General features: G+C 38.0%; 1 protein-coding gene across 1 annotated transcript in view; it reads left to right on the forward strand.

Moving 5' to 3' along the window:
- Nucleotides 1-202: 202 nt before the first annotated feature.
- Nucleotides 203-20,573, forward strand: part of LOC131433664 (uridine-cytidine kinase-like 1) — a 126,202-nt gene continuing 105,831 nt past the window's right edge. Inside the window, exon 1 of the mRNA XM_058600176.1 lies at nucleotides 203-348. Within this exon, the coding sequence (XP_058456159.1) occupies nucleotides 305-348 (44 nt within the window). The 5' untranslated portion in view covers nucleotides 203-304. The remainder of the gene's footprint in view (nucleotides 349-20,573) is intronic.

The raw sequence follows: 20,573 nt of genomic DNA on the forward strand, positions 1-20,573 counted from the left end.
ATACTCAAATTTTGCCAAACATTTTTGATGAACGTTTAATAGTAGTAATGAAAAATTCTCTATAAAAATTGGGAATGGCATTGTCTAGTAATCATTAAAAATGACAATAATAATTCTCGTGTAAGGGCCGCTAGAGAAATATACTTTTTCTATGAAAATATCTGGCATCTCTGGTCACAAGAATTTTCATGTTATTCGAACCTGATTTTTTATGTGGGTGTGTGGAAACGTCAAATAATTCGTTTACTTGTGATATTTCTAGTTTACTGCACATTTTACCGGATATTTGTTTTTTCAAAATATAATGTCCGAAAATCTAAATGTGCCAAGCTCTGCATCATCGGATAGGTGAGTGAATAAAAAAAACACTTGTAAGAACAAATTCAACAGCTAGAAGTTTTATAAGGAAGATCTATTAGAGCAAATTCAGCAACTAGAAGTTTTATATGGAAGATCTATAATAAAACTGAAACTAGAGCAAACGTATCCCCAGCAAGCCGTTCTAGTTTTATTTATTCGACCAGTTCTTCTGTCAAATTGAAAACTGGCATACGATGCCGTTCTATTTTTTCTATATTATTTGAAACACGAGTAAAACACTGCTGGGGCTGCCAGCAGCGATGCCAACCCTACGGATATATCCGTAGATGTACGGATTTCTGTCTTTTGTACGAATCTATGGATAGACCACTAAAAATCTACGGACTTAACTTAATTTCTTCAAAACATTATTGACTTCTTTTTTTATTATTTCTCTAGATATCAAGAAAAATAATTGAATATTGTCACATCGTTAGAGATATTTTTTCCGCATGTTTAGTTATTAAACATCTGTCTTCACCACCGTCATATTTAGAAGTTTGTCTTCATCGCATAGGATTCCAAACTGTTAATTTTACGTACCTTTGGATTTTTTTTCTTTGTATTTGGTATTTACTAATTTTCATTCTAAACATTTCGACGCATTTAGTGAGTTGTTTTGTATTTATTGGGAAGGATGATTTGTCAGTCGAAAGAGTTCCGCCCGGAAAGTTCGTCTCAATGGAGCGTATACTAGCATAAGTAGACTTGAAGCAGACCCTGTCAGCTTGGAGCGAAATCAATCTTCAGTTCAGCAACGCCATCGCTCGGCATCATGTCAATTGTATGGGTGCGCAGTGCTACTATTTTGGCGCACACGTTTTTTACATTTCTCTCCCCTACTTCAATGTACGAGATTCGATGCGGACTCGCCTGATTGCGCCATGCTCACAAAAGAGGATGTTGCCAATCAGGCGCGTACCCAGAAAAAAATTTCGGGGGGTGTTTCAGAACATGTTGATCAATTTCCATACAAATGGAAGTTTTTATATAATTATTTGAAATTTTCTTATTGTGGAGTCGTTTGTTGAAAATTATTCATTTTATTTTTTACTTATTTGAAAAAAAGAGTTTACATAATATCATACTTTTTTGAGTTTCGGAGGGGGTTTGAACCCCTAAAACACCCCTCTGTATACGCGCCTGTTGCCAATGATTTGTTCGGGAAATATGAGAGCTGGATATATTGTTAATATGATATCTTTGTTTGACGCCAAATCTACGGATTTGAACTCAGGGAAAAGTGGCATCACTGGCTGCCAGTTTTTCATGTTATAAAATCCAGATTTAAATTTTAATACTGACAAATTATGCATCTAGAATAAGAACACTGCTGAATATGCCCTTATAGAACTGAAACTAAAACAAACGTATTGCTTGCTGGGGAGCAATCCTTTATTTTTATTTATTCGAACAGTTCTGCCAAATTTAAAATTCTGGTTCTTGTATTACCACCGTTCATCGTAATATGACCATAACTGCCGTTTTCCTCTATTTACATTGAAAGCATTTTGTTCATGTTCATGAGTGTTCAAGGTCTAGATGCATAATTTATGTCAGTTTTAAAATTTAAATCTAGAATTTATAACAAAATAAACTGGCAGCTCCAGCAGCATTTTATCTGTGTTTCAAATATAGAAAAAATATAGAATGGCAGCGTAAACCAGTTTTAAATTTGACAGTAGAACGTATAACGAATAAATAAAATTAAAACGGTTTGTTTTAGTTTCATTTATATTATAGACAAGGGGTGGACAACTTGACAGCTACCATAGATCGAGAATATAATGTCGTTTTTGTTTTAAAATTGCACTACACCGGTGTAGCGAAAACTGCACTTAAACCGTTCGTTTTTACCAATTGCACTACACCAGTGCTACACTTTTTCTGCACCGATATCACTGGTGTAGCACTCATCAAAAGTTTGGTGTAGCTCTGTGCAATGGAATCGTTTATTGTAGTCCATGGTTACTGTCTATGTTTTCGTTATTTTTGTTCGTTTATTCATTTTATTTATTGTAGCACTGCACCGGTGTAGTGCAAATTAAAAACGAAAACGCCATAAGTAAAAGTTTTGGTTCTGTGGTTCCACAATGGCGTCGTAAATAGAATAACATTTGGAAATAACGTATCTGTTTTTCGACAATCTGCACCCTCTTAGAAATAAACGTTCAACGGTGGTCCTTCTTTGCTCCAATACGTTGGAACATTGGTCCAATGAAAGTCCAATCAATCGTTCAACGGGAGGCCAACACGGGACCTTCGTTTGCCGATTTTGAAACAGACCGTTGAACCGAATGCCATTTTTTCATTCAACAAACCGGGCAGACAGAGGTCCATTGTTGAGCCATTTTTAACATGAGGAGCTGGAGCCCCGTTGGACTAGTTTTACTGCAGAATTTCTGAAGTGTTTTACATTAATTTGTTTAAACTAATAATACATACCTGCACAATACTTCTACTTCACGTAGAATAACAACACATTTTCTTTCTATGTAAAGGTAACACTTAATTTTCACACTATTTTTGCAAGAGAAAATACAACAACGAACCGTTCCAGCAAATTGAATGAATATTTCGTGCAATATGTCGTTCAACAAGCGCTCAAAGACCAACAAAATTGAACGGCCTGCTGAGAGGGTAGTCTAAATTTTTATATTTTAATAAGTAAAATAAATTTTGCTAGCATTAAAGCAAATTCAGCAGCTAGAAGTTCTATATGGAAGATATATAATGGAGCAGAAACTGGCTCGGAACGATGCCGTTCTATTTTTTGTATATTTGAAACACGAGCAGAGATGCCAGGTAAAAATTTCAAATATCTGCAGAGAGGGTCTGTAAATCTGAAAAAAAATCTGCAGTCAGCATATGACACGCAAAACTGACTTGGCGAGAAAAAAAAGGCGAAAATTTCAAAAGTCTGTAAAAATAGACGAAGTCTGCGAGAATTTCATAAGTCTGCAAAAGTCTGCACAACAAAAAATGCCTGCAGCACTATACCCCAAATCTGCAGATTTGCAGCCAAATCTGCAGACCTGGCATCTCTGAACACGAGTAAAACCAGCCCGGTGGCAACAATAAGGTGCTCCAGTTAGTGCTATCGTAACCAACATCTCAGTCCTTCGGGGCCATCAAAGCTAGCAAGTCAGTGAGAGCAAAGTAAACAAAATAAAGTAAAATACAACACTTCATTGATTGTGAAAGTCAGTATTACAATTTGGCGGCGCACGTTTCATAACGATATCACATTTATAATCAAACATAAAAAAATCAACTTTCACAGATAAATATCACAGATATTTAGCAACAACGAATTTATATACTTCTTCGTTGTTTTCGTCTTTGCGGAAAAGATGATGGTCACGAAAACATGGCGGCCTAGCAAGGACTTGAGTAAAACACTGCTGGGGCTGCCAGTTTTTCTTGACCGTCAGCGTATCCCTGGTATCCCTACTAATTCATTTGACTTTTGCTGCCATTTTCAAGTGAAGCTCCCAGAATTCATCGTTAGTTGAATAGTCGTAACTAGTCATTTGAAGTTTTGCTTGCTCAGTTTCAAGTGCCAAGTAGTATAGCTGCTTCAGTGTCTTCGCTCTTGGTAGTAAGCAGATTCGAACGAATAGAATTATAAATGGAGTAAAGTATTAAAAATGAAAACTGAAGGAGGAAACAATTAATTTATGTGTATTCTGTGATGGACATTTCAGTTATCTGATTAGTCTTTCATCTTTTATCTTGAACCAATTCGAATGTTTACATGAATCTCATTTGAAGGCCGCTCTCACACTATTGAAAGAGATATTGTTTACTTCAAGACATCAACTGACGGTGGTTAAACTGAGCCATGGACGAAGAGAAACGAGTGATGAACTGAATGCTGCCCGTTCGAGCCGTCAGCAAACATTGTGTGTGTCAGAGAGTGAAGTTTACTGCAGTGGAGAGATCGTCTATTCGGAAGTAAACGCTTTAGCGATCGGTTGTGTATGTAAAGTGTTAGAGCCGAAAGTTAATTTTACACGTGTTACTTACAAAGTGAAATAAAAAGGAAGTGATAAAAAGTAATCCAAGAAATGTCGAAGGTGATCGAGGACGAAAGAGGAGATATTCCTTCCGATAAATTGGATCCTGGACCCTCGTAAATTGACAAAAACGAGGAAGTTACTACTTATAAATATACGCCAAGAGACGCAGCTCCATACAGAGTGTATGTTGAGGTTATGGACTAATCACGACTCATCAACAAATTTTCAATTGGTTCACTTCTACGGAAGGCGGACAAATATAGAAACTATATAACTGATCTGAAATATCTCGGTAACAATAAACTTTCAATAACAATAACAATAAGTAACAATAATTTTCACCAATTGTTTTCGACGTGCAAATCTCTTAACATCGGAGCAAGCACTGGAGTCACATGGTTATAAGGCATATATACCGCGACACGTGGTGTGCATCACGGGAGTAATAGGAGGAATACCTACAGATCTAAGTAAAGAGGAAATAATCAGATAAATTGAAAATGATTACCCTGTATTTAATGTCTACCGACTCAATCGATGGGTTACTGAAAAAAAATGAGAAAGCTCCTTCAACAAGAATAAGTATTACCTTTCGAACGAACGTGCTACCAGAAAGAGTGTAGCTCTTCGGTATACCAGCAAAAGTACAACCTTATGTACGCAAACTGATCTTTTGCGAAAATTGTCACCGTTTCGGTCATAAAACTACCAATTGCAAAGCAAAGAAGCGATGTAATAAGTGTTCCAAAATACACGACGTAAACGACGTGAACTGTCTAAACGATACGAAATGCTTCCATTGCCGAACCCCGGATCACCGCACTACGGACCCTAGCTGTCCTTCGCGACAAAAAGAACTAAGCATAAAGTCCATGATGGCAAGAAAAATCCTAACCTACATCGAAGCGAAAGAGTTGATATCCCCGATTGCAACCCGCAATATCTATGATGTACTGGCAAGCGCCGAAGAATATCCTACAATTCAGGATAGTTTCGCGACAGTGACACAGCAAGGAAAACAAGACAAACGGGCGCGGATCGAACATGTAGTAAAAAATACCCACTAAATCAAAACAATGGCAAACCGGTAGGTGCCAAAAGGAAAAAATCTAATGAAACACCTCAGAACCAACATACGGAGGCGGTAAATGGTGTAGCGCTAAATAATCCCTACACAACGACAGAGCAGGAAAAATGGAAAAACCTTTACGAGAAAGCTTGTGCAGCAGCAGAAGACAAGGCAAATAATACCGTCCGATGAGATCTGATGAATTTCTATACGGCTCTATTCCAACTCCCTGGGATTGACGAATCAGTTCAGCAAAAAATCAAAGCATGTTCAAAAAAATTCTTTAGGTTTGATAGAGTGATGGAATAAGAAAATAATTACTTTAAATACCATTGGTAAGCAAATAATGTTCTTTTTTCTTTCAGAATGGTGGATTTCAAATTTGTTCAGTGCAATATTCAGAGTTTATTGAAACATAAAGAGGAATTACAGCCTGTCTTACTAATGGGTGACTATGCAGCAGCTTTTGTAGCAGAAACATGGACGAACATAGATCTAGAAAAAAACTAATAAATACAACATACACAGGTACCATAAATTTGTTAAATCGCGACATGATAATTATGGTGGTTGTGCTATATACATCAAACAAGACTTTGGATATTTAGAGGTTAGCTTACCTGCATTATATAGAGCGACACAGGCAGTCGCTGTAAAAATAATTTCTTTAGACAGTTTGAGTCTCCGTCTATATAGCACCATCAATCTACATTAATGATTTAGAAGATGATGATGAATAGAATCCTGAACGCACTTAAACCATATAGAAAATTTATAATAGCTGGAGATTTTAATACAATACAATTAAATAGAAAACCAACATCAATAGACTTAACATTATGTACACCTAATATCGCCTCCGACTTTTCTGGGAAAACGTAGGCAGTCGTCATTTATTAATAGAATTTATTTACAATAACAATACGTATGAAAGGCCTAAATTTATATACAACTAGCTGAATTACCCGGCGTTGCTCGGAAATGTTTCGTGAAGGGAAGGCCGAAAGAAATTCTCGAAGTTGTCCTGCTTAGTGAAATACTCTGATTGTAGTGAAACATAACTTAGACGGAAACCCGATTGAACAATACTCCGTTCATGTTTAGATTGCGAATGATCAATGTCCCATTTCAGATCTCACAATGATCATAATTATCATAATACATTTGGCTTCCATGGCTATGAAAACTTGCTACTCCCTCCTCTTTATAAAAATTTTTATGACATCATTAATTGCTCAAAATGTTCCATCTGATAATGATTATTTTATGACGAAAGGCTGTTTAACATCATAACTACATTCGTACTATAGAATAACGTTTTTATATAATTTATTTTACCAAGGCTTTAACCATTTTGGCTGTTCATCGGGGAGGAAAATTTATGGAATAACGATTCAGTTAATACTAATGTTGTTGTAAACTTTTTTCCATCACCTTGAGTCGACAATTTTCTCAATCTACATAATAAAATGCACATTGTATGATCGTCAATTCAGATCAATGTTTAGAATACGTATTCCCCCTCCCTCTTGTGAATATTTTTGTGAACCTCACTTAGTTCCTAGAAACATAGTGTACTCGTAAAGAAGTACCAATTTTTCGTAAAACCTGGTCAATTTTTCTTACACTTTCCATGTTCGGGGCACTTACTCCACTCTCTCACCCTCAAAATAACCTTATAATCTATTTTGATTTAACTTCCTTGTTGTCAGTGAACTTACTACAGATCTTCTTCATGATTACCATGAGTAGTGTAGAAAGTATCTGTGCTTTTCAAAAAATATCGATTCCCACCTTTGGTACATGTGCCAAACTTGGTGGCGATTCGTTTAGTTGTTTCGTAGTTATGCTGAGACTTAAATACACTCGCGTTCATAGACAGATAAAGTTTATTTTCCCTTAGTTCTTTGAATTTCCCGCAAAATGGAACCAGATCCTTTGAAATTATTTAAAGTAAAATAAGACCTTGAAATTCTTGCCACTCTCTTGTTTTATAAAAAATGGGAGATTAATATTTATTTTCAAAAACACCTCCTTCTAGTTTAAATATCGATTCTCTTCAAATTTCGTCATTGACCCTCTCCCCCCATGTTACGGACACTTGCTACACACTCTTCCTTTGAAAATGAAGAGCAATGAGTATCTGTGCCAAATTTGATAGCAATCCGCTCAGTAGCTCCGGAGTTGCGCCGTTACAAACATTACATCCCCTTTTTATAGAGACGTACTACATCCACCCCACACGAATATTCTAAGTTGCACAAAAAGTATCTATGGTCTTCATGGTTCATGGTATCGATTCTCGTCAAATTATATAAATTTTTTCATGACCCCTGTTAAGGATACTTGCTACGCTCTTTCATCCATAAAAATACCCTTACAACTATCTCTGAAGAGCAAAAAAGCAGCTATGCCAAGTGTGATAGCAATCCCTTCAGTAGTGTCGGAGTTATGCCGTTACACCCCTCTTTTTAAATGCACTTGCCATATCCACTCCCCATATATATCATATCTAAGGTATGGAAAATGTTGCATGATCTTCAAAACTCATCGATTCTTGTCAAATTTTATGAATATTTTTTCATGACGCCTCCTGTTAATGATACTTGCTACGCTTCCTCCCCTATAAACAAAATACCTATTATGACTATTTCTGAAGAGCAAGAAATAACTGAACTAAATTTTATAGCAATTCGTGCAATAGTTCCGGAGTTATGCCGTTACAAACATTACACTTCCTTTTTTAGATGCACTTACTACACCCTCTCTCCACAGAATATCCTTATAATCATATCTAAGCTGTGCAAAAAGTGTCTTCAAAAAGTACCGATTCTCGTCAAATTAGATAGTTTTAATGACCACCTTTGTTAAGGACACTTGCTACGCTCCCTCCCCTCATGGAAATATCTCTGAAGAGCAAAAAGTACATGTACCAGGTTTGATAGCAATCCGTTAAGTAGTTTCGAAGTTATGCCATTACAAATATTACACCCCCTTTTCAAAGGCACTTGCTGCATCCATCCCCCATTAAATTGTATCTACGGTATGCAAAATGTTTCTAAGATCTTCAAAAAATATCGGTTATCATCAGTTAACATGAATTTTTTCATGACCCTTCCTTGTTAATGACATTTGCTACGTTCCCTCCTCCTATAAAAATACGCTTATGACCATCTCTGAAGAGCAAGAAGCATATGTGCCAAGTTTGATAGCAATCCGCTCAGTACTTCCGGAGTTATGCCATTACAAACATTACACCCCCCTTTTTAAAGGCACTTGCTACATCCACCCCCCATATAATCATATCTTATATACGCAAAATGTTTCTATGGTCTTAAAAAAGTATCGATTCTCGTCAAATTAGACAAATTTATTCATGACCTCCCCTGTTAAGAACACTTACTACGCTCCCTCCCCCATTAAAATATCCTTATGACCATCTCTGAAGAGCAAGAAGTACATGTGCCAAGTTTGATAGCAATCCGCTCAGTACTTCCAGAGTTATGCCGTTTTAAACATTACACCCCCCTATTTAAAGGCACTTGCTACATCCACCCCCCATAAAGTCATATCTAAGGTATGCAAAATGGTTCTACGGTCTTCAAAACGTATCGATTCTTGTCAAGTTATATGAATTTTTCCATGACCCCCCCTTGTTTATGACACTTGCTACGCTCCCTCCCATATAAATATACTCCCTAAACCATCTCTGAAATACAAGAAGTACCTGTGCCAAGTTTGGTGGCAATCCGTTCAGTAGTTCCGAAGTTATGGCGTTACAAACATACAAATTTACATCCATTTTTATATATATAGATTATAAAAAAATCAATGAAGCAATTAAAAACATTGAGGCAACAGAATGCACAACAGTTGAGCAATTGCAAAGTGTGGTTCATATGATATACAAGAAAAGCAGAATTCGTAACAAATATAATCTTAAACACTGGTGGTCTGCAGAACTAAGCTATGCGTGGAAAGAAAAGAATATCGCGCGAGCAGCATTCGATAAAGTGTCATCAATAGAAAATCTTATAAAAGTGAAGAAAAAACAAGCAATTTTCAATCAAATGAAAAAAGATGCACTTTCCAAAGATTTTGCAGCATTTGTAAAAGATATTAACCCTTTGCTATCATCTAGCGAACTTTGGCAAAGAATAGCGAAATTAACAGGCCAATCTGTCAAATCAAAATGTAACAACATTTTATACGAATATAAAACAATAGCAGAAAAATTTTTAGACAAACATTTTGGCATTAATGATCCAACATTTATCACTGATCAGAATTACCGTATAAACTATGACTTATTAACTATTGAAAAATTTAATGAAATAATAGAGAAAAAAAAGAAAAATTCAGCACCCTGACATGTTGAGAATGCTACAGCCGGAAGCTAAGGTTGCTATAATCAAACAAATAAATGATATTTGGCGAGATTGCTTCTTACCAATGTCTCTAAAAACTATAAAAATTGTAGCTATTCCAAAACCGGGCAAAGACCCCGCAAGTATAGATAGTAGAAGACCTATTTCACTATTACCGACAATTACCAAAATTACTAACACAGCAGTCTTAGATACACTATTACAGCATATTGAAAACGAAAATATATTGCCAAAAACATCTTTCGGATTTCAAAAAGGCAGTTCAACAATTACTTGTCCGAATTTCTTAGTAAACACTATCAAACAACACAAACGCGACAAATATCTTACTGCAGTTATCTTTATCGATTCGACAAACGCATTTAATGCAATTAAGGTAGCGCTTCGCCGTGGTCACGGGAGTTCGCTGCCTATCCCGGGGTTTCATGCACTTTACCCAAAATTGTGAGAAAACGGGGAAGAAAACGGAAATTCCAAGAACATAAGATTCAAGATAAATAATTTTTCTATCGATTCGTATATAAATTGTGCCTGATAAACGTTTTTATCGAAAGATTTCGTGCGAGGTCTAAAAATAAATGAGTTTTTCCTTATTCTTTCGCACGCACACAATGTCCACGCATGCATTGGGATGTGCAAATTGTCACATGCGGTAGACGCTAACAACATTTCTTTTGTTTTCGTTGTTTGTTCTCTCTGCGTAAACGTTGAATATAGATGAGTAGAAAATGTAAGTAAGTGTTACTACTTTGTAAAATAATGTCTATTCATGTTTCAGGTGAACCAGAAATCAGTAATGATTTTCATTGCTACTAGCTTTGACGCTTTGTTGAAAACGTAGCACATCCCTACATATGCGAGTTGTTTATAGCGAGAAAAGGAAAAAAGAAAACAAAATGTTTAACAAAACTCGCACGAAATCTCGCGAAAGAAAAGCTTTCTAACTAATATTTTTCGCCAAATGCATAGTAAAATCATTTACCTACAATCGTATGTTTTTGATTTTTCGTGAATCGGCTTGTTTGAATTTTCTTAGATTTCTCCAACTTTGACACAGATGTGACACCTTCTAACTGAGAGTGTGAGATGTGTGTTTCTGGAAGAGAACGGTTCACGTGGACCATTTCATACAATCACACCTAGTTTTTCTTCATGAAATACATGTAGTTCTTGTTTCCTGGATGCGTGCTCAACACTAGAAGGCCCAAAACTTAGTATAGACCTAGATTGCTCAAAAGCAGTCAAAATGGCTGGAAGAGAGAAAACCAAAAAAACACTGTGACAAATTAACTAAAAGCAGACCCTATCAGCTTAGAGCGAAATCAATCTTCAGTTCAGCAACGTCATCGCACGGCATCACATTCAACATATCATGTCAATTGTATGGGTGCGCAACCCTGCTATTTTGGCGCGCACGAATTTGACATTTTTCTTCCCTACTTCTATGTATAAAATTCGATGCGGGCTCGCCTGGGGGCGACATGCTCGCAAAAAAGGATGTTGCCAATGATTTATTCGGGAAATGTGAGAGCTGGATATCTTGTTAATACGATGTCTTTGCTAAAAGCTAGTGCAGTGTGCCTTAGTGTATATATCGTTAAATAAAAAATAATAAAAGCACAGAACTTTAAGCAATCCTTCCATTGTGTACATATAGTGTCTTTGATGGGCAATCTAGTGTTAAATGCGAATCCTTACATTATATAACTTAACAAACTTACTAACACATGAGTTTATTTTATTTTACCTTTTTTATATATATAAAAAATAGGTATAGAATTCGCTCAAACTTTAGACAAATTTTCTGAGGCCCGGAGTGCCGAATGTTATATACCAATCGATTCAGCTCGACGAACTGAACAAATGTCCATGTGTGTGTGTGAATGTTTATTGTCAACTAAGAGGTCGAGATCTCGGAGATGGCTGGACCGATTTTGATCAAACTAGTCGCAAATGAAAGGTCTCTCCGTCACCCAGAACGCTATTGAATGGTTTTGAGATCGGATGTTTACTTTTTGGGTTATATGAAGTTTTATGTCAAATTTTTTAGTTTTTTGACAGTATCTGTCACACTTGACCTTGAAAACAGAATATGTTTCTATATTTAGATTCCACGAGGTAATAGCTATCCAACAAGCCATAGATTGTTAAAATCTATCCATTTCCATAGATTTTAACAATCTATGGCTTGTTGGATAGCTATTACCTTGTGGAATCTAAGTATAGAAACATAACTCCCATTGCCCCGTATGTGAGGGGACCCAAGCCAAGGTCAACTGGTTCCGTATTTTCCCCAGGAAATGTGGTGCTTCACAGAACGGAAAGCCTCAATGGAACTGAGATTGTTTGATACAATGAATGCCCCAATGATCTCAAGGGTATACTGAATTGCATTGAATTCGTACGAAACTACTTTGATTGATCCCGATGGTCTTACACGGTTGGCGATAGAAACCATAATCGGCAAGTGATCGCTACCATAAGGATCACAGATTACCTTCAACTTGCAATCTAACTGTAGCAAAGTCGAGCAAAGGGATAAATCCAGCGCACTTGGTTGTGCTTGATTAACTAAGAACGTTTATCATCATACAAGCAGCTCCGTCCTGTACCATGCGAGTTAAAGTCCGCTAAAACCAGCCGCGGTGAAGGAAGAAGTTCTATGATGTCTGCAAGCCGACGATGCCCTATTGAGACTGGGAGGGATGTAGATGGAAGCTATACATAGATCTTTGCCTTTAATATTAATTTGGCAAGCATCAACTTCAATTCCCGGTGTCGAGGGGATGTTAATAGGATAAAATGAATAGCACTTTTTGATCTATAAGAGTACCCCTCCATAAGAGTCGTCTCGATCCAGGCGGATTATGTTGAAATTATGGAAGTCGAGGTGTCTGTTAGAATCAGCCAAGTTTCACTCAAGGAGAATACATCGCAGTTACAAGTGTATATTAAGTGTTTAAAAGAATCAAGTTTTGGAATGACACTTCTGCAATTCTCCTGAAGCACAATGATAATATCTTTGATTCCCAGTGGTAAATTATCCATCAAAAGAAACGATCGCTGCAAGGATCAGTGTTGCTAATAGAGCGATGGCGAGACGTATTCTGACTGACTCACAACAAGGTACATTTTGAACACGAGTGGTGTTTTCTTTTGGGTGCAATGAGTAAGAGTCAGCAGGAGTAAACACTTACTGCGAGTGGGTTACTGCTGCGAGTCAGCCCACAATCTTTCACATTATATTAGGAATCACTCCAAGAACGAGTCCACATCTACACACATGGAGTGTGAGCACTCTTCCAGTATACTGGCAGTGTGCTGCGCACGGTTGTTTTTTTTTGCAAATCGAAGCTTATGCGAGCATGATAGTCGCTGGAGTGTGCTGCTGCTGGTGTATTTCACAGCTCCTCGAAGAAATTAAAAGGACTGATACGATTTTCACTAGCAGATGATAATATTTACATGTCGAAAGTCCAATACCCAATAACAACATGCAATGCAAATACAGTAAAAGAACATTCTGAATGTTGATTACCGAGAAACACACTTCGTTTGGATTAATCGCTATTTAGTATGAATTAAACGCTATTTAATATGAATTTGATTTATAGAAGTAACAGAAGTTCAGGGTTTCGCGCAGTGTTTGAAACAGCACTCCGGTGAGGAGCTGGTTTGAACGATTGTTTGTGTTCGCTCTAGTCCTGTACTCCTGTTAATTCTCTGTACGAAATTCAAGTAAATAGCGGTAATAAGGTTGAAACTGTTGCATGAAACATGCTTTGTGATTAGATTTTTATTATTGTCGTTATAATAACGATAACGAAGGGAACGCAGAAATGTCAATAGAACTTAGAGTTCGAGCGGGAGCGAAAGAGAGAGTGGGGGTGAAAGAGCGAGTAGGAGTTTTCATGTGTGTAATTATCAAAGAGTAAGCAACGGCAAGAGTGGAAGAGTAACGGGTGCAGTAGCAGTGTGCATGCTTGTCTGTACACGAGTGAGTGAGAGAGAGCCAAAAGGAGCACGAGTGCGGTGGAGAATGTTTGATCGTCTCTAACCAGTTAAGAATGCAGTAGAACACTTATGCGAAAAAAATGTGTGTGGAGCACGCTCACAGGAGAGTCTTTGATGTTTAGGTGGCACATGATAGAGCAGAATGTGTGCAATTTGAATGAGCTTAGCAACACTGGCAAGGAGAGGCCACTGTTCATTCAACTGTTTTACAAATTTCCTTACCGTTGGCAGTAGAGCAGTTAGGAGGCTTTTTAGAGGATCAGTAATATAGAAGGATGTTAAAATACAGTGCACGATATCAGGAAATTTCAATCATTCAGCATTTGTTGGATTTTCTGTTTGTGAATTGTGGTAATTCGGGTTTTTTGATGCCCCAGGAAGTCCTGGGTACTCTTTATATCCCTAAGTTTTTTTGTGGAGGTGTTTGCTTTGTTTTTGAGTCAGCACTTTTTGTTTTCGTTTGGTTGTTTTGTGACGAAGAGGACAGTGTGAGGCTATTTTCTTCAACTGGTAAGAGTGAAAACGGGTTCTCAGGGTTCGAGGAAATGCAACAGAATCACTTGAAACAGGAAACAGATGTACGCTCTATGCGCGACCTACCGCTCCGATGTTCTGCCATCGCATTCTCACGCATTACCGAAATTATGGAAAACAACTTCGTCAGTGTAGTGCTTCCAGAATTATTGACAGATATCAATGCATGGGGTAACATGATGTTATAAAGTCATATCGACTCAACACATTCTCCCGCCACTTAAAAAGAAAAACAAACACTAACATTTTAACTCGTAGTTATAATCCTCACTGTGAACCATTAAGAACATATTAGAATATTTGTAATCTTTTGCGCTAAATACAGAGGCAGTGAATAATATATCTGTAAACGGGTTCGAATGGTGTGACATAAGCAATTAAGTTGAACACAACATTTTTCTTGAACACATTTTCCAAAATTTTCTGTACTTCGAGAACGATGACAAATCGGATAACTTGAACATCAGATTGTGCCGGACCAAAGAAAAACCACTCCAAACATCATACGTGCATACGATTCTTTTGGCAGTTTCCGTGCTCTCAACATTCGTTGTTTACAATTAATTCCTGTATGACATAAAAAACGACAATACAGGGTTTTCTTGTTCATCAGATCAAATATGCAGAATTTAAGTTCACTCTGGTCAAATCTTTTTGACATCATCAACCACTATGTATTATGCTTGACTCAAACCGCTTAGCGAATGTTTACAAAACAAATGACTTCATCGGCTATATTTTTTCATTCCGTATTAGCCGTTCAACCGAGAAGGTTGTGTACAGTTTAATAACGCTGGTTGGTTTACACGGATGACCACGGTTGAACTACAGGTAGAGACCTGTTGGCAGCAGCCGTTCAAACGTATAGTCGTGTTGCATAAGAGAGCCCTAGTGCTGGGCCAAGCTGGTGAAGGAAACAACAAAGGGCGTTTCCCAAGCTCTACCCAGGCCACAATATACAGCCACAAGTGCTGAACAGGAGAGTGCAAAGGCACATCGAAGAAGGAGAGTGCAGAGGCACATAGAAGCAGGAGAGTGCAAAGGCACACCGGTGCGAAGGCACTTCGGTGCAGAAGCATATCGGTGCGGAGTACAAGGAAGAAGGAGACAAGAAAACTCGATCTTTCCACTGCCATACAACACGCAGGTATACACCGGTGACCTGCGCTGGTTACAGCTGGCGAACACAAAAGAGAATCGGAAATCGTGTGGTGCTGGTTGTCAGGTAGCAGTAGCATCACATCGTATTCTATCGCTACCGTTGTATCTACGTCCAGATACATCCAACAAGAACATCTAGAGCAACGAGGATCAATACGGCAGTGCAACAGAGATAGACAACAATTTCAAGGTAGAAGTTTTTTCCTTTCCTTTTGATTGAGTACTGTGTAGTGTTGGTTTCATTTTTTATTTTAAAGTTTGATTCAAAATTTTAATGTAATGGATGAATCCATGGACGAAAATTTGATTCAAAAACCTAGCATGAATCCTATACCTCCCCGAACGAAAAAATATCAGGAGAGCTCTTCTGGGCCTTGGATAGTCTTTCTTAGACGTAAATCAAAGCCATTAAACATTTTACAAATTTCTAAAGGTTTGACATCACGATTCTCCTCAATCAAAGAGATCATAAATGTGAATAGCGATAAAATTCGTGTTGTAGTAAATAATTTGAAACACGCGAATGATATTGTCTCTTCGGAACATTTCACTAGAGAGTTTAAAGTATACATACCCTCCAAAGATGTCGAAATTGACGGTGTTGTTACCGAAGCGAGTCTTTCGGTAGATGATTTACTCAAGCATGGTGTTGGTCGTTTCAAGAACTCTATGCTTGAGGGTGTGAAAATACTGGAGTGCAAACAACTGTACTCAGTAATTCATGAAGAGGGAAAAAAAGTTTATCGCCCATCAGACTCGTTTCGAGTGACATTTGCCGGGTCTGCGTTGCCGTCCCATGTCTATTTCGATAAAATTCGCCTCCCTGTTCGGCTTTTTGTTCCAAATGTAACGAATTGTACGAACTGCAAAAAATTCGGCCACACAGCTACTTACTGTAGTAATAAACCAAAATGTATTAAGTGTGAAGGGCCTCATAAAGATAATGATTGCAACAAGGAAATTGAAAAATTTTTATTGTGGGGATAGTCCTCATGATGATATTTCAATATGCACTGTATTTAAAGTGCACAAAGACAAAATTAAGCTTTCTTTAAAAGCACGATCTAAGCGCACATATGCAGAAATGCTTAAAACGGTCATTGATGTCCCCCCTTTGGAAACCGAAAACGGGTTTTCAAATCTAGAGGAACCAGAGGACTCTGACTCTGACGAAAATAGTGAAGGTAATTCGTTTTTCACTACCCAAGGGTCATTTAAGAGAAAGAAGTCTTCCTCCAAATTACCAAAAAAGACACCTAATATTTCATCTTCAAAAAAAGATCCCCGTGTTAAACAAAAAAAGTCAAAACCAAAGACTGTGCCTCCTGGTTTGTCAAATTCACAAACCAATCCAGGATCTAGCACAGAAAAAGATAATAATCCTGTGGGCTCCATTTCACAGCCACCAGGATTACTGAAGTTTTCGGAAATTGTAGAATGGATTTTCTCAGCATTCAATATATCTGAACCCTTGAAGACCCTCATAATGGCATTCCTTCCAATAGCTAGAACCTTTTTGAAGCAGTTATCAGCTCAATGGCCAATTGTCTCAGGTTTTATATCTTTTGATGGATAATTTATCACCCGCCGAAAATGATACAATCACTGTCCTGCAGTGGAATTGTCGAAGCATCATGCCAAAACTTGATTCATTTAAAATCTTATTGCATAGTCAAAAATGTGATGTATTTGCTTTATGCGAAATATGGCTTACTTCAAACATTGCTTTAAATTTTAATGATTTTAACATTAAACGTCTCGATAGAGACTCTCCGTATGGTGGAGTGCTTTTGGGAATTAAGAAATGCTATTCGTTTTATAGATTAAACATCCCTTCAACTTCTAGTATAGAAGTTGTTGCTTGCCAAATAAACATTAAAGGAAAAGATATTTGCATTGCTTCGGTATATATTCCTCCTAGAGCACAAGTTGGACAGCGACAGCTTAATGAAATGGTTGAAGCCCTTCCTGCTCCACGATTGATTCTGGGGGATTTATATTCGCCCGGTATTATGTGGGGTTTCGTTTACAATGATAACAGATCATCTTTAATACAAAACATTTGTGACAATTTTAACATGACAGTTTTAAATATGGGTAGCATGACACGGATCCCAAGACCTCCTGCACGCCCAAGTGCATTCGATCTATCTCTTTGCTCAACATCAATTTGACTAGATTGCACCTGGAAAATATTGCCTGATTTACACGGTAGCGATCATTTACCAATCATCATCTCAATTAGCAGTAGCAATTGCATTGCTACTTTAGCTAGTATTCCATATGATTTGACAAAAAATATCGACTGGATTAAATACCAAAGTAGTATCTCTAGTATTTTGAATTCAATGGAAGAGCTCCCTCCACTTGAAGAATATGACTTCCTCGTTTGTTCGATTCTGGAGACCGCAGAACAATCCCAAACTAAACGCATTCCTGGGCCAACGACTAACAGAAGGCCTCCCAACCCCTGGTGGGACAAATAGTGCTCAGAGGTTAAACTCGCAAAACAAAATGATTGCAAGACGTTTCTAAAACGGGGAGGAGGAACTCCTCAGAATTTTGAAAAACTTATGGTTTTAGAAACCAAGTACAAGAGCATACTTCGAGCCAAAAAATGTAGCTATTGGAGACATTTTGTCGAAGGTTTATCAAGAGAAACCTCAATGAGCACTCTTTGGAATACGGCCAGACGAATGAGGAATCGTAACGTGGGCAATGAGAGTGATGAATACTCGAACCGATGGATATTTGACTTTGCGAGGAAAGTTTGCTCAGATTCTGATCCTACGCAGAGTATTATTCGGGAATCTCCTCCAAATAATGGTTTTATTAATAACCCATTTTCAATGATGGAATTTTCTATAGCACTCTTGTCTTGTAACAATAACGCTCCTGGGTTGGACAGAATTAAATTCAACTTGGTGAAGAATCTGCCCGACCTCGCAAAAAGACGTTTGTTGGAATTGTTCAACAAGCTTCTTGAGCAAAATATTGTTCCACCTGACTGGAGGCAAGTGAAAGTTATCGCCATTCAAAAGCCGGGGAAACCAGTTTCCAATCACAACTCATATAGACCCATTGCGATGTTGTCCTGCATCAGAAAATTGTTCGAAAGAATTATTCTACGACGTCTCGACACTTGGGTCGAGACGAACGGTTTGTTGTCAGATACTCAATTTGGCTTCCGTAGAAATAAAGGGACGAATGATTGCCTTGCATTACTTTCGTCTGACATCCAAATTGCCTTCGCTCAAAAGCAACAAATGGCATCTGTATTTTTAGACATAAAAGGAGCATTTGATTCAGTTTTCATTGATGTTCTTTCAGACAAGCTCCACCAACATTGACTCCCAGCGGTTATAAATAATTATTTGCACAACCTTTTGTCAGAGAAACGCATGCATTTTTCACATGGCGATTTGGCAACATTCAGAATTAGCTACATGGGTCTACCGCAAGGCTCATGCCTCAGCCCGCTCCTTTATAATTTTTACGTGAATGACATTGACAACTGTCTAGTTACCCCATGTACACTAAGACAATTGGCAGATGATGGCGTGGTTTTAGTTACTGAACCCAAAGCTATTGATCTGCATAAACCATTGCAAGATACCTTAGATAACTTGTCCGTTTGGGCTGTTCATCTTGGTATCGAATTCTCTGCGGAGAAACCAGAGTTAGTCGTCTTTTCAAGAAAGCATGATCCCGCGCAGCTTCAGCTCCATATAATGGGAATAATGATCCAACAGGTTTTAACTTTTAAATACCTCGGGGTGTGGTTCGATTCCAAATGCACGTGGGGAGGACACATTAGGTATCTGATAACGAAATGCCAACAAAGAGTAAATTTTCTTCGAACAATAACAGGATCTTGGTGGGGTGCTCATCCGCAAGATCTAATAAAATTGTATCAAACAACGACAGTGATGGAATATGGATGCGTTTGTTTCCGTTCCGCTGCAAACTCTCATATTATCAAACTTGAGCGAAATCAGTATCGTTGTTTGCGAATTGCCTTAGGCTGCATGCATTCGAGTTCTTCCATTAAAAGATCGATTTTGGGAGCTTTCATCACGCCTGCTAATAAGATGTGAGGTGCTGAATCCCATGGTAATTAATAATTTCGAACCACTAGTCGAGCTTCGATCTCAAACAAAATTCATGACAGTATATTTTAATCACATGTCACAGGAAATCAACCCATCAAGATATATTCCTATCCGTGTCAGCATCCTGAGTGCCCCTGACTCAACTCTATTTTTCGATACATCCATGCAGCGTGAAGTGCGTGGAATCCCGGATCACCTACGCTCGACCCAAAAATATTTTCAAGTAAGTTCAGGTATATTGACTCTGAGAAAATGTTTTACACGGACGGATCGCGAATTAAAGAAGCGACAGGGTTTGGTATGTTCAACAATAATGTTTCGGCCTCATTTAGGCTTCAAGAACCTGCATCTGTTTATATAGCAGAGTCAGCAGCAGTTCATTATAGTTTGAGTGTAATCGTCACATTATCTCCAAACCATTATTTCCTCTTCACAGATAGTCTGAGTGCAATTGAAGCCATTCGCTCAAAAATGACTGGCAAGACTGAACCGTTTTTCCTGGGCAAAATAAAACAGTGCCTGAACGACATATTGAACAATAATTATCTAATCACTATAGTCTGGGTCCCGGCTCATTGCTCCATTCCTGGCAATGAAAGAGCCGATATTTTAGCCAAACGTGCTGCTATTGAGGGTGAAATTTATGAGAGACCGATTGCTTTCAACGAATTCTATAGCTCGTCTCGCCAAAGAACACTTGCCAGCTGGCAAGCTTCTTGGGATAAAGATGATCTGGGTCGGTGGATGCACTCAATTATTCCGAAAATATCGACAAAGGCATTGTTCAGGGGACTGGATGTGAGTAGGGATTTCATTCGTGTGATGTCCAGACTCATGTCCAATCACTACACGTTAGACGCTCATCTCCTTCGAATTGGGCTCTCCGAGACTAATCATTGTGCTTGTGGCGAAG

The sequence above is a fragment of the Malaya genurostris genome, chromosome 3, assembly GCF_030247185.1.
Source record: "Malaya genurostris strain Urasoe2022 chromosome 3, Malgen_1.1, whole genome shotgun sequence".
Classification (NCBI taxonomy): domain Eukaryota; kingdom Metazoa; phylum Arthropoda; class Insecta; order Diptera; family Culicidae; genus Malaya; species Malaya genurostris.